The sequence below is a fragment of the Doryrhamphus excisus genome, linkage group LG2 (genome assembly GCF_037039965.1).
Source record: "Doryrhamphus excisus strain RoL-2023G ecotype Guam linkage group LG2, RoL_Dexc_Guam_v1.1, whole genome shotgun sequence".
Lineage (NCBI taxonomy): Eukaryota > Metazoa > Chordata > Actinopteri > Syngnathiformes > Syngnathidae > Doryrhamphus > Doryrhamphus excisus.
In genome coordinates this window covers 8,347,879-8,362,698 of record NC_136358.1, presented here as the reverse complement: position 1 = coordinate 8,362,698, position 14,820 = coordinate 8,347,879, and the positions used below count along the sequence as shown (strand labels likewise).

General features: G+C 44.4%; 2 protein-coding genes across 2 annotated transcripts in view; one reads left to right on the top strand and one right to left on the bottom strand.

Annotated features, from left to right (window-relative positions):
* Nucleotides 1-14,820, top strand: part of pcxb (pyruvate carboxylase b) — a 219,111-nt gene that overhangs the window by 139,002 nt on the left and 65,289 nt on the right. The gene's annotated exons all lie outside the window — the stretch shown is intronic.
* LOC131125147 (leucine-rich repeat and fibronectin type-III domain-containing protein 4) overlaps nucleotides 1-14,820 on the bottom strand; it is a 28,674-nt gene that overhangs the window by 7,066 nt on the left and 6,788 nt on the right. The window contains exons 3-7 of the mRNA XM_058066387.2: nucleotides 7,938-8,540; nucleotides 7,683-7,845; nucleotides 7,314-7,484; nucleotides 5,112-5,273; nucleotides 3,907-4,614 (exon numbers count right to left, since the gene is read on the bottom strand). Coding sequence (XP_057922370.2) covers nucleotides 3,907-4,614; nucleotides 5,112-5,273; nucleotides 7,314-7,484; nucleotides 7,683-7,845; nucleotides 7,938-8,514 — 1,781 coding nt within the window. The 5' untranslated portion in view covers nucleotides 8,515-8,540. The remainder of the gene's footprint in view (nucleotides 1-3,906; nucleotides 4,615-5,111; nucleotides 5,274-7,313; nucleotides 7,485-7,682; nucleotides 7,846-7,937; nucleotides 8,541-14,820) is intronic.

Below are 14,820 nucleotides of genomic sequence, written 5' to 3'. Positions count from 1 at the left end.
TTTGGAAGTTAGCGTGTTTCCAGAATTACTCTAAAATGACCACTGCTTTACTATTTTTAAAATAGTACTCAGATTAATGTTACTTAACCAAGTCAATATGTGTTATTATTTTTATTGATTTTTGTTAGCAGCGGTCACCAACCCATCAGAATTTGTGACTGACGGTCAATTGTGAAACTATAAATATATATATAATAAATATATAATGTTCATTCATTCATTCATTTTCTACCGCTTTTTCCTCACGAGGGTCGCGGGGGGTGCTGGAGCCTATCCCAGCTGTCTTCGGGCGAGAGGCGGGGTACACCCTGGACTGGTCACCAGCCAATCACAGGGCACATATAGACAAACAACCATTCACACTCACATTCATACCTATGGACAATTTGAAGTCGACAATTAGCCGAGCATGTTTTTGGAATGTGGGAGGAAACCGGAGTACCCGGAGAAAACCCACGCATGCACGGGGAGAACATGCAAACTCCACACAGAGATGGCCGAGGGTGGAATTGAGGGTGCCGCCCAAATATATAATATAATATATATAAATATATAATATATTTTCAGTTGTCATGTAAATATATATAATATATAAATATATAATTTTATTAAAATAAAATAAAATTAAATAAAAGCTGCAGTGAATTTGTCATTGGTCTGAGGCCCACTTCAGAAACAGAAAGAAAAACAGCAAAAATACAACTAAATGAGGAAAAGCTAAAATGTTGACACCAACAACAAATAAGCAGCAGAGCCAGGGAGCTGTGACTAATGCAATAACATTACTTATATTACCTGCATTACTTTCAGGAAATAGTCCAACTTTCAACATCAGGAAATACATGCACAATTAAATGCCCTGTCATTAATAACATTGGCAAAACCAGTTTATTTTTAGAGTAAACCGAGGGCCAATCACAACAAGCTGCAGCCCTTGGAGGTGCACTTGAGCCGCCCCTGCCATATATGATCAACTAAATGCACTAATAGTCATCCATGTACAAGGTGCAGCACCCGATTTAATATTATGTGCAAAGTGTCTCCCCTCAGGCATGATGCCGGCAAAAACCGAGGCACCTTGGCCAGCGTAACAGATGGTACCACATGGGCACACTTACAAGTGGCGCCTCATTAGCATGGAGGGACATTCTCTCCCCTCAATTGTATGTCCTTCAGGTGGGATTCACCAGAAGGGTGTGGAATCTTTGGGTTCTGTCTAGTAGTGCACCACTGAGGTTGGAGGCTGGTATGATGGTGTCACTGCACTGACAGCATGAGGACTTCCAAACAGATGCTACGCGGTCACCATCCCACCTGGCCCTGTCACACACGACATCCAAATTAGACAGGCCCTGCTAAAATGAGTCTGGAAAGTGAGTGACCTTTATAGTAATGATTTAATCTGGCGCACGTACAGGGTCCTTACTATTGTCTGTACAGTTCAGCTTATTTTTGGGACCCGACCAACCAGAAGCACCCTTGGTGATTTTCTGACTTTGTTTTCTCTCCAGTCGTCTGTTATGTTTTGGCAGACTGTGGCAAAAAGACCAACAAGAAAGCAAAAAAAAAAAAAAATTGGACTCCATTTGAGTTCCATAATCGTTCATAAGCCAAGAGTCTCTTTGGCTGACTGGATTCTTCATGCGGCTCGCTGGTGTGATATTGCAGTCGGCACAGGAACGTTAATAGCATGATAGAAATCTATACTGGAGATCCCCGGCTCCTTTGTGGTGTGCCTTCTTTCAAATGCTTCCCTCTTTCATTACTTTATCGCTCCTCTGAGACACGATTTACCTACCTCGGCTCTCAAAGCCTTCCGACGTCTTGTCTCCACTTTCAATCTTTTTTGTCTCTCTCAATTTCACCTGCAAGCTGAGTCTAGACCAGCATTCCGGACTCTTGTCCCATGAAACTCACATTTGGGACTCTATTTTGATTCATGATGTCTGTAATGGGGGGCGGCACGGCGATCGAGTGGTTAGCGCGCCGACCTCACAGCTAGGAGACCCGAGTTCAATCCCACCCTCGGCCATCTCTGTGTGGAGTTTGCATGTTCTCCCCGTGCATGCGTGGGTTTTCTCCGGGTACTCCGGTTTCCTCCCACATTCCAAAAACATGCTAGGTTAATTGGCGACTCCAAATTGTCCATAGGTATGAATGTGAGTGTGAATGGTTGTTTGTCTATATGTGCCCTATGATTGGCTGGCCACCAGTCCAGGGTGTACCCCGCCTCTCGCCCGAAGACAGCTGGGATAGGCTCCAGCACCCCCCGCGACCCTTGTGAGGAAAAAGTGATAGAAAATGAATGAATGAATGTCTGTAATGGGCTGCATGGTGGACGAGTGGTGAGTGCGCAGGCCTCACAGCTAGGCGACACGAGTTCAGGTCCACCTTCGGCCATCTCTGTGTGGAGTTTGCATGTTCTCCCCGTGCATGTGGGGCTTTTCTCCGGGTAGGTTAATTGGCGACTCCAAATGGTATTAATGTGAGTGTGAATGGTTGTTTGTCTATATGTGCCCTGTGATTGGCCAGCGACCAGTCCAGAAATGTAAAACGTTAGAAAATGAATGAATGGCTGTAATGACCTGAAATTTTGCACATGTCAACCTTTTGGTATCTAAATACTAACACTGGCACATTGGGCACTTTGTAGCTTGACTTGTATGTGTGTGGTTTTTTTTTTTTAAGTAGCATGCAAGTTGTTTCTATCATTAGAGTCGTTTCCGTGGTGGAATTAGCAAAGTTGATCAGCAAGGGAGCTGCGATATCATTCCGTTCAATCATTTATTTAATTAGTTCTCCCTGTTTAATTGCTGCACGTGTGCTGATGGGAATGAAAACACTGCCTTTGTTACCCTTTGTCTGAGTTGCTACATCTCCATTTTGTGGCCAAGATGATCATATTCTTTATGAGTAGCTCTTCTCACCTCTCTGTTACCCCGGTTGGCCCCTGATGTATTTTTCCATCTTACTCTATTTCATTGATGGATTTGCTCCCCCCGCCCCCCCTTGCTTTTTCCTAAAGGACAATTCAGCCCACCCATCTCCCTTAGCCTCTGCCTCTCACGCTTTCTTCCCTTTCACCAGTCCTCCTTTCATTTAAATCTCTCCTGAGGGGATTTGTTTAGAGTCAATCTCAGCTCTTACCCTTCTCTCCAAAGCCTCCTCCCCAGCCCCTCTAGAAACTCTAAGGCCTCACCCCGCTTCCCAAAGCCTGCCTCCTTCAGTATTGTAAAACTACCAGCCATTTTACTTTGCTTCCCTGCCACCTGCGTTGTCACTATAACACAAGAAGTCATTACATTTCTGTTTCATTTAAGGCAGACCGTTTGGATCCTGTGTCTCCTGTTCTGTTCCTTCCCTTGATGATGTGTCAGGGCAGCAGCCTCACCCATGAATGTTTCATCAGCTCGGGCTTGTAAATAGAGGTGCAAGGAGCTTTAAAGTTCTTAACTGCATAGTTCATGGAAAAGTGCAAGGTTGCATCAGCCCTCTTCCCCAATACAATGGGGAATTTTGCTTCAGTTTTAATGTTATTTCAAAGTGTCTCAAAGCAGCTACTTTGCCTCCCTTTACAAGCAAATGTTCAAAGATCTACACAGAGGAGAAAAGCCCGCCAACCCACATCGCCGGTGCTGTTCTTTGTCATCTATATGTAGCAACCATTTCCACTTGTTGAGTCTCACAGTGATGGAGGTAAATAATTAAGTTCCTTCAGCTTTTTTCCTTCCCTCCCTTGAGCTACCTAGCTGTCCGTGTAAGAGGCAGGCAGTTGAGGTATGAAAGTGATGTGGATAAATATTTAAGAGCTTTTGTACGAAAACTGTATATATGTGTGTGTGTGTGTGTGTGTGTGTGTGTGGTGCTGAAATGTTGTGGACCGTAAATATGAAAGGTTGAACTGACCTGTAGATGAGTGTTTCGTCCACCGTGCAGTTGTACTGTATCTGATACATCCACACAACGTAAGCTCCGGACAAACGCCCCAAGTCCCATCGGATCTGAGCTGATGTGGACGTCACTCCTTGGACTCCAACCATCCTCCCTTCTTCCTCGTCTTCATCCTCGTTCTCCATGTTCCTTTCATCAGGCCTCTCCCCTTCAGCCGCCCCGCCACCGTCACTTTCCTCATCCTCGCCGCCTCCTTTTTTTGCATCCTCCACGTCAGCACCACGTCCCATGCCGTTTATCCCTGTGCTAATATCCGAGGATCCCGGATCAGTTCGTAAAATCCCATTGGTCACATTCCTGTTCTTATTGTTCACGTTGTTATTACCGCCTGCTCCGCCCCGGTGCGGGAGAGGGATTATTTTAAGGTCAACAGTGGCGGTTGCTTCGCCCGCTGCATTAATGGCGATGCACGTGTACGCCCCATCGTCCCGCGCCACTGTCACTAGGATATCCAGCGTGCCGTTGTTGAAGGAGCTGGTCCGGGAGGAGTTGGCGATGATACGATCATCAGGTGACACCCAATGCACCACAGGCTCAGGGTCTCCAATGGAGCGGCACTTGAGGGTGGCCCTTTGGCCTTCTAGAACCCACAGCTTGTGAGTGTGGCGGGTGATGAGAGGGGGCTCGCATGTGAACTCCTCCTCGGGAATCGACCAGAAGTACCTAAGAGAAGGGAAAAAAAAGCAGCATGAGAGCATATTGATCATTTGCATATTTGCCTGACTAGTCTAGAAGTGTCATTTTTTTCATCAGTTTACAGGAAACACACGAGTTTGCCTTGGAGTAGTTACTGCAGTAAAAGCTGATGCCAACAGATGCTCATTTTCCTCCTCAATACTTTGCTGGCACGGCATCGTTTTGACGGTACGCTTAGGCTGGAAAATGATGGCAGATAAATGCGGAGAGAATGCCAAGTAGCACTGTAATGACTTTTACGATGTTACATATCCATGAATTATGGCGGAGTCACTGCATCACTATGAGCAACACATCTTTCCTCAATTCAATTTAGCACACAAGACCTGCTTATTCCTGCAAATTTGCGCTCCACTTCTATTTTTGAACACATGATGATACAATTAAGGATCCAGAAGATGAGTGGACTGTACTGAAACGGATAGCTGCTAAAATCCAAATGTGACTACAAATATTCATGTTACCTTCCTGCCAGGTGCACAGGCGTGGCGCAGGTCTCCATGTCGTCTCCGCGAATAAGCCGTCTCAGCCACAGTAGCTCACAGTTGCAGTGCAGTGGGTTTCCTCCAAAATTCAGACTTATGACTGCATTGTAGGGGGTGGGGCTTATTGCACCTGTCTGGGACCTGGAGGGAGGGGATGGATGACGGCGTAGTTCAGATGACTTGTACACCAGCATCATATTTGTGCGTGCGGGACTTTTCTCCAGGTAGTACGGCTTCATGTTAGGCTAATTGGCGACTCCAAATTGTCCATAGGTATGAATGTGAGTGTGAGTGGTTGTTTGTCTATATGTGCCCTGTGATTGGCTGGTGACTCCACTTTCAATCTTTTTTGTCTTTCTCAATTTCACCTGCAAGCTGAGTCTAGACCAGCATTCCGGACTCTTGCCCCATGAAACTCACATCTGTGACTCTATTTTGATTCATGATGTATGTAATGGGCTGCACGGTGGGTGAGTGGTGAGCGCGCAGGCCTCACAGCTTGGAGACACAAGTTCAGTTCCACCTTCGGCCATCTCTGTGTGGAGTTTGCATGTTCTCCCCGTGCGTGTGGGACTTTTCTCTGGGTAGTACGGCTTCATGTTAGGCTAATTGGCGACTCCAAATTGTCCAGCATATTATTAATATGAACTTGGGTCTTTGGGCGATTAGTGATTAGTGTGCAGGCCTCACAGCGAGGAGACCCGAGTTCAATTCCACCCTTAGCCATCTCTGTGTGGAGTTTGCATGTTCTCCTCATGCTTGTGTGGGTTTTCTCCTCCCACATTTTAAAAACATGCTCGGTTACTCCAAATTGTCCATAGGTATGAATGTGAGTGTGAATGGTTGTTTGTCTATATGTGCCCTGTGATTGGCCGGCCACCATTCCAGGGTGTACCCCTCGCCCAAAGACAGCTGGGATAGGCTCCAGCACCCTCACGACCCTTGTGAGGATAAACATTAGAAAATGAATGAATGACCTGTAATGACCTGAAATTTTGCACATGTCAACCTTTTGGTATCTAAATACTAAACCAGACTGGCACACACTTGACTTGTGTGTGTGTGTTGTTTTTTTTTAAGTAGCATGCAAGTTGTTTCTATCATTAGAGTCGTTTCCGTGGTGGAATTAGCAAAGTTGATCACAGTTCAAATATGTTCAATCATTATTTGAACTGTCCAGTTGTGTTGTCTTCACCACTTGAAACGTGCTACCGTGAATGAATGCTTTCACTCACTTCATTCATTTTCTACCGCTTTTTCCTCACAAGGGTCGTGGGGGTGCTGGAGCCTATCCCAGCTGTCTTCGGGCAAGAAGCGGGGTACACCCTGGACTGGTCGCCAGCCAATCACAGGGCACATATAGACAAACAACCAATCACAGGGCACATTTGGAGTCACCAATTAACCTAGCATGTTAACCTAGCATGGGGAGAACATGCAAACTCCACACAGAGATGTCCGAGGGTGGAATCGAACCCTGATCCTCCTAGCTGTGAGGTCTGCGCGCTAACCACTCGACCGCCGTGCCAACCCGAGTGAAAGCAATCCTTCTCAAATTGCTCAAATCTCAGTCATGCTGAGTCTGTCACAGCAGCAAGGACTGACTAGTTCTTTACTTGCTGTCAATATTTGGACGTTAGTGAAGTGTCACCTGTCAATAAATGGATTCCCGAGTCTTATAAAGGCCCCATTTGGTCACCTTGATGCGGACTTGGGTAAAATACAACCCGCGGGCCATAACCGGCCCGTTAATCCTTTCGAATCCGTCACACTGGACACTTCTAAATTATTATTTTGTCAACCTTTAACATTGAAGCTGTTGCCAGCTTTTGCGGTGCTATTTTCATCTCATTAGATAGACAGATAGCACGGCCTGCCAGACCAATTCTTGCACTCAATGTGGCTCGCGAGGCAAAGTAATTGCCCACTCCGGTCTTAATGCCATCTGCAAACACACAGACTGAGACAAGCCAATGTCTTATTCATCTATGATACATGGAATGAGGACAGCAGATTTCATTAATCCTCACTGGAACAGCTGGCTCATATGCTCCTTGTCTGTATAGTTGTGTGATTCAAGAAAAGTGGAGAGATCAGCAATTAACAAAGGAATTGTTCTCAGTGTCTGTTCACCACCGCCAGTTTGTAGCACAACACGAAGGATTAAACATTAAGAAGTACCTCGCAAAGAGAGGATCGGGCGGCAGGGTCCTTAGCCGGTTGGAGGTCATATCCAGCCTGGCCAGCTTATAGAGCTCTCCAAAGACTCCCTCCGCGATGTGGTCTATGAGGTTATGGTCCAGGTTCAGAGTGTGCAGACTTGCCATGTTCTGAATGGACTCCCAGGGTACCCTGTTAAAATCAAAGGCGTGTGACTCAGGTGTTGCAATCAGTCATCGTCTGCCGTTATTATCTCTGCTCTCTTGTTATTTGACAGCTGGATGATAGACCGGCCACTCTGATTGTCGAGTGGGTAACTGACACTGTGGATTCACTGGTGGGGTAGTGTTACATTTTGGACACAGCGCTCTCGTATGTCATGTAGCTTACGTTCTGAGGTTGTTGTAGGACAGGTCCAGGTCTTCTAAGGTGAGCAAGAAGTCATCAAACGCCTGCACAGACACTTTGATCAGCTGATTGTTATTGATGATGAGATGTTGTAGATTCACCAGCCCTGCAAGGTCCCTGGGGCCCACTGTTGTTAGTCGGTTACCTGGAAGGGCAATCATATATAATAATAACAGAAGTGTATGTTGTAGCACAATTATAATTTGATGTAACGGTCGTGTGGAAGAAAAAGCTCACCATCGAGATGTAAGGAGCGTAGGCTTTCCAGATCAGCAAAGGCCATAGGTCGGATCAGGTGGATGGTGTTTCTGGATAGAGTCAAATCAACCAATCCACTCATGTTGACAAAGTCATTCCCTCCCACTTCTGTGATGAAGTTGTCAGCCAGCCGCAACTCCACGGTGCGCCGGTCAACGTGCGGCGGGACAAACAGGAGCCCTTTGTCAGCACAGAGTGTGCTGAGTGATTCGGAAAGGTTCCGACACACGCAGTGGAAGGGGCAGGCCGACACCACGCCCCACGTTTCCCCTGCTCCGATCAGAGAAGGCAGCAGGCAGCATGTGACCAGGGCAAGCCAATGAAAAGCCGGGAACGGGACGCCGCTTGGAAAGGCTCTTCTCGAAGCCCCAAAGCAGGGGATGAGGTGGGATGAGGAGGGCGGCGATGAGCTCAGCTTTGGGGTATGAGGACGTGAAAGGATGGATGGAGGGAAGAGGAAAGGGAAAGTGGAATGTTTGGTCTCTAGATCAGGATGGCCATGTGAGGAAGGCGGGTGTCTGTTTCTGCTGGGGTGTAGGGTTGGGGGGGCAGGCATGGTAGAAAGCCAGGCTATCCACAGACCTGAACAGAAAGAAAATAAGATATTGTTTCATGAATACTACATTAAAGAGTTGCTACCTTCTCTCCATATTCCTCTGAGGTACAGTATACAATTTTAAGCAGGCACTTTTATTTTTCATCGCCTTGAAACACCCTCCACGCTCAACCAGTCCCCATAGTAACGGTTACCTAGAAACCTGTAAGAGAGGATTAGATGTGTTTTATCGTAGGGCCCTTCCTTAAGACTGTGGGTCAGGGAATTAAATTGGGTCACCCGCTTTATCTGCTTGGATTTTACAGCAAAACACAATGTGGTGTACTCCTCAGCCACTCTGGTCCACTTTGGGCCCAGACTCCCCAGATGTACCGCTTATGTTATGACAAAGTGTAGAGATGAGTCACTGCAGCTGATTGTCATTCATACCGGTTGCCATGGTAACTGTAACATGGATGGAGGGTGACAGCAAGTGTTGATAACAGTCAAGAGTTAAGACTATAGAGATAATGTAGTCGCTGTGTACGTAACCTAGCAGTAATATATCATGCTGACTTTACACCTTGGTGCAAATTGCTGGCTCAATATTTTCCATTAGCTTTTCTCTTTCTGCGTGAAACCAGAGGAGGCTTTATCATCCATCTTCAGTCTACATCCTGTGAAATGGTTTGCTTTGTTAGACTTAAAAAAAAAAAAACCCAACAGAACGCTTCATTGGCCTATTTAAGAATCTTTAGCCTGTAATAAAAGATTTATGATAGCAGTGATGATACACTTTGGTGTCGCAAAGACTGTAAGATCAATTCAAAACAGAATGTCAGGGCTGATCATGGGAACTTTTTAAGTCCAGAAAGGTAGCGTTTGGTTAAATAGAAATCAGTCAGTTTGTCTGATCAAAACACAACCCCTGAATGTCAGTAGCTATCATATGAAGACATGTTTTATATTTGTAGCGGTGCATCATCTAAACTCAGCATATGTAATTAAGGCCCTGTCCAAACATATTTTTTCTGTGCGTTTTGGCCTCTCATCCACATGCAAATGGATATTTTTGTCTTGAAAAATTTAGCTTTTGGAAAACTCTTATCAGGGTGATGATTTTTGGAAAACTCAGCTTCAGTTTATGTGTTTGTGGACCGCAAAGACGGGGCTTTTAGCTTGTTGCCAACATAGTGGGGCAGATTATCCAAACATTTCATAAGAATCTTTCACTTGGTGATACAAGCACCAAAATTGGCACAGTTTAGGATACATATTTTAAGAAAAGTACGATATCCAACATAAAATGTAATATGGCTGCCAATTTTCAAGATGGCCGCCAGAGCAAATTTGAAAAACATGTACTTGTTGAAGTAGAACTCAAATAAACACAATATTTTTATGGTCAGAATACCAAATGAATGTATTATAATTTATTAAATCCAATAATGAATTCCAAATTCCAATATGGACACCATTTTTCAATATGGAGCCTGATACATTACTATAAATTGGTGTTTTTATCAGAAAAGTTGTATGCTTCTAAGCTACCTGGTCACAAAGTTTACTTGTCCTCTGCGATGTATTTGTTACATGACTGTAACTTACAAATATTAATGTTGTTGGTTTGTATTACCTCATGAGAGTGATGTCATAGCACAACCAGGGCACACTGGTGACATCACTGCTGCGAAACTCAGCATGGGGTTCAACGTCGGCTTGTAGTGTACTAAATGTAGTTGTTATAATTACTAACTGTTGTAGTATTAAATAGGCAACTTAGTATACATAAGTGTCCCAAATGCTATCTAATATGTACAGATTATCACAATGACATTATTTTGTCATTATTTTAGTGCAAATACGATTTCGAACGACTATGAATGGCGGCCATTTTGTATTTGAAGTTGGATAAGTAGGTTCTATTGCACAAGTGTGCCAATTTTGGTGATTGTTTCAGCAATATGCCCCACTAACAGATGACATAACAGTTATGTGCCATTAAGAGTAAACATACCAACTTTCACTTTCCATTGATATATGAGCTTCAGACGACACTACTGCTGCTGCTCTCTAAAACAGCTCTGGCCGGACCCCTAGCTGGTGGGACAACTCTCACAAGCATGTGGTAATTTTGGAATAATGGCAATAATAATGGCAAGGACATCGTTTTTGTTTTATATTCATTCTAACTGTGCAAGGCTCCTATACTCCTTCTACCTTTCAAGTTATTGAACCTTTTAGGGTGTTATTGCACTCTTGAATGTTCAACTTTGAAGCCAATGTTTCGATATATCCCTTCAGGTTCAGGAACGGACAGCCTACTTTGGTCTTTGTCATCCATTCTCCAGCATATATCTCTCAGCAAAGTGTTGTTCCTCGTGTTTTCCATCTTGCTAACTTGGCACCATCTAAAACCCATTGTGCCTCTAGCGGTGCTGTAACTTTCTGCCATTTCCTTGTCTCATTCCCACAATCTGTTCCCCACTGTCTGGTCTGCCCTTGAGGCAACCTGAGGATGGCAGCGTTATCAGTCACTGTTCTGCCTCGCCACGTCCTTTCTTCTCTCACTGCCGTCACTGCCAGTCTTTTGTACACCGCATCATTGGAGTGTTGACTCTCTTATCCTTTGCTTCATGGTCTCTCTTTTGACCGTTCTTCTATTTTTTATTTTTTTTTGCCATGGTGTAGCGCCGCAGTACACATTGACACACACACAAATGATGGGTGAAAGCGATGCATCTGCTTGCAGATCGATCCCTCCCTGAGAGACGGATGGCTCCTTGTCCCATTTGGTTACACTCCTCCACTTCCATGAATCCCACGCTTATCATTCAACTTATTGATTTTTGCAGCAGGGTCATGATGGGTGTTGACTCAGTATGTATGTGCTTGCATCTGCACTTTGTGTACGTGTGTGTGGTGTGTATTCTGAGGTGTGTGCACTGTGTTTGTGTCCACAGCGTTCTATTTTGTTCTTCTGCATACCTATTCTATTCCAGGAAATGTCTCACTTGCACTACCCTGCATGAAAAAACCTCATTCCTGCAGAGTATGGAGAGTGTATGGTAGAGGTGCAAAGAGCTCGTCAGAAGCTCTGCGTCGGGGCACGACATCGGCAGAACGCCCTAAAAGTTGCTGTTCCAACACTCACTGCAGCAGCTTGAGAGGTCAAATTCAGCTAGAATCAAGTCAGTAGTCGACATATTTGCTTTAAATCGTAGCGGTGCATCATCTAAACCCAGCATATGTAATTAAGGCCCTGTCCAAACATATTTTTCTGTGCGTTTTTGCCTCTCATACACATGCAAATGGATATTTTTGTCTTTAAAAATGTAGCTTTTGGAAAACTCTTATCAGGGTGACGATTTTGGAAAACTCAGTTTATGTGTTTGAGGACTGCAAAGACGGGGCTTTTAGCTTGTTGCCAAACATACCAACTTTCACTTTCCATTGACATATGAGCTTCAGACGACACTACTGCTGCTGCTCTCTAAAACGGCTCTGGCCGGACCCCTACCTGGTGGGACAACTCTCACAAGCATGTGGTCATTTTGGAATAATGCGGGAATGTTGGCATGGCAAGGACATTGTGATTACATTGAAAGCGTCCCTGTTATATACAGTATGCCTGTCCTGTGCTGCATAACTACTGTCTTGGATTCTATTTAACAAGGACAATTCACCAGACACAGAATTATATCAGGGATGATGTCGTCACAGCCGATGGAGTTCTTTCTTCATCGATGAAATTAACTATACTTCACAGCATTGTGGTAATAATCAACATCTGCTTTCATCCAGCATACAATTCAATGCATTTTTCTTACAAATTTGAAATAAACTACTGAAAAGTAATGCTACCAGGCTAGGAGTCCACAAGTATCTTTGTGAGTCTATGAAAATGATGTAATCTTCTGAAATTGCTAAAACCATCCAGGCGGCATGGCAGCCTGTGGATGCATATTCGTGTGGACAGAAATCGTGTGGTTGGGGGATTTTTTTTTTTGACACCGTATTGGGGAAAATGTGCATTTTTTTAAATATCCGCGTCCGTGTGGACATGGCCTAAGATGTGCTTTCGGGCTTGACTTATAATGTGTGTTTTTAGCATAGAAGACCTCCTGCACTTGAAGACTGGGTTTCCTTTTGGCCTCAGTCTGTAATAGCCAAATGCCAAGTCCTCCTTAAATGCCAAGTCCAATTTGTAACCTTAAGACACATTGTGTGTTTGTGTATATTTGCATGTGTATTGTCTCATCGGGTCGTACATTTTGAACCTTCCCAAATGCCATGAGCCACTAATGAACTCGTATCGATTTAAGCAATGTTGATAAACTTGAGGCATTTATATTAGCTCCGAAACACCTCTCTCATCACAAACACGGTAATCTGACACATCTGATTGAAACATTTGTAAAGAAATGATTAAAAATGAAGTAAACCCAACACACAAAAGCAGCAATAAACGAGAGTAAAAGACAGAAGTTCCTGCTCCAAGTCCCCGCTCTTGATATTAATTTGCATGCAGAAACAAGCAAGAGCATACCAAAACAGTCTCCCACACAGTCATAATTATAGTGAGCCTCTTTCTCTCCAGGCTAGGAAGAACACAACGCCCACGTAGCCTCTTGTTGCGGCAGTCGTGTGCATTGGAAGCCCACTCATCCTTTTGATACTATCACTCCTTTGTCATTCCCCTGTCAAATCGCGTCTGCTTTAGTCAGTTGCCATGTATAGAAAGCACAGCACGGAAGGCAAGCAGTGCCGCATGTGGAGGCCCCAGAAGTGAGGCTAACTGCGGCTAATGCGGTAAGAGCTGAAAGGGAAATGAATGAAGAAAGGAGGGTGTGTTTAAAGAGCTGAGATGAAGGCTAAAAGAGAGGAGAGAGTGGTGACGAATCAGCGGGTATGAATGTGTGTCATTAAGCAGATGGGCAGAGAAATATGTAAAGACGATAAACAGGTGAAGGCCGCCATCCATCACTGTTCTGGATGCAGGGAGGAGGGATTTGATGAGGGAGCCGAAGAGCTGTACTAGAAATGAGTTAGCGGATGGAGCCCAGAGAAGTCAAGGAGGCATGGTTGAAGATGAAAGTGGATGGTGAGCTCAGATCACAACAGCTTGCAAAACAGTTCCCAAGAAAATTAAATATTGTTAAGTCCAATATTTAATAATGCCATAAACAGCATGAGCCCCCAAAAGTAAGACACTTTCCAGCTAAAACACACAATTAAATGCTGTTTTGTATCACAGCCTTGCAGCATTTCATCACAGCTGTATAGACCGGACATCTCTGCAAACGTGCCTTGGCTGCACGTTGACTTGCACTGTTAGTCAAAGCAAGCCACTGTCAAATAGTTCTCTTTGGTCTCTTTGAAATGCTGCTTTTTAAGTACAGGTTATTTTTATTGCTGATAAGCTGTGGGAAAAAAAGTGTGAAAACCAATTTTACATGCCATTTTTAAGCTATTTACAAGAGGAGCCAATCTCTTGTGTGTGTGATGGCTGGAAATGTTGCACTGTGAGAGAGAGGCCGCTCATATTCTTAAGCAGACAGAGTGAATGGCTTTTTATTGCTTCAGGCTGTCAACTGTTGAACCACGACTTGTGAAAGCATAACATCTCCGTTAGAGAATCTGAAGATGAGATGGAGTGCAATTTTGAGCATCCTAAAACATGACCGTGGCTATGAAGTCGAATTTAAAAAAAACAAAACATTAGGCCTGCCCTACATTGTTGCTTGCACACTATTCCCACACAATCAGAAGCAGAGACTTCAAGGAAAACTGCACTTTTACCCTTCATCCATAATTCTTTTTCTTTTTACGTGCAGTGTAGATATAAAAACTTAACAAAAATAGAGGCAGATCATTAATGCACGTAATGGAACACAGCTAACCCCGGGCTCACACTGAATCCGTTGCTGCTCCAGTTCTGATCCAGTCCGGCTTGGCACAAAATGCCATTCACACTGACTAACTAATCTTGCGGAATGCTTCCGGCAGACGTGACAGATTCATTGTGGGCCCACAGAAAAGCCCCTATTAAAACACCTCCCAAAAATCAACAACATTTTATCTCCATGTTGTGACCATGTAGTAACACCCACGTTCATGATATTCTATATAACGCTATATAACGCTCTATATAATGCTAACAGTATTTTGCCATGCTTTGGTCATAGCAACATAGAAATGAACGCTAAACCTAGCGTTAACTTTTCCCAGACTCAAAAACACAGCAGCAGTGGCGGCAGCTCCAATATGTAGCTTTGCCTTTTGGTAGCGGCGTGGTGAGGCGTCACTACACCAGTATTGTAGTTC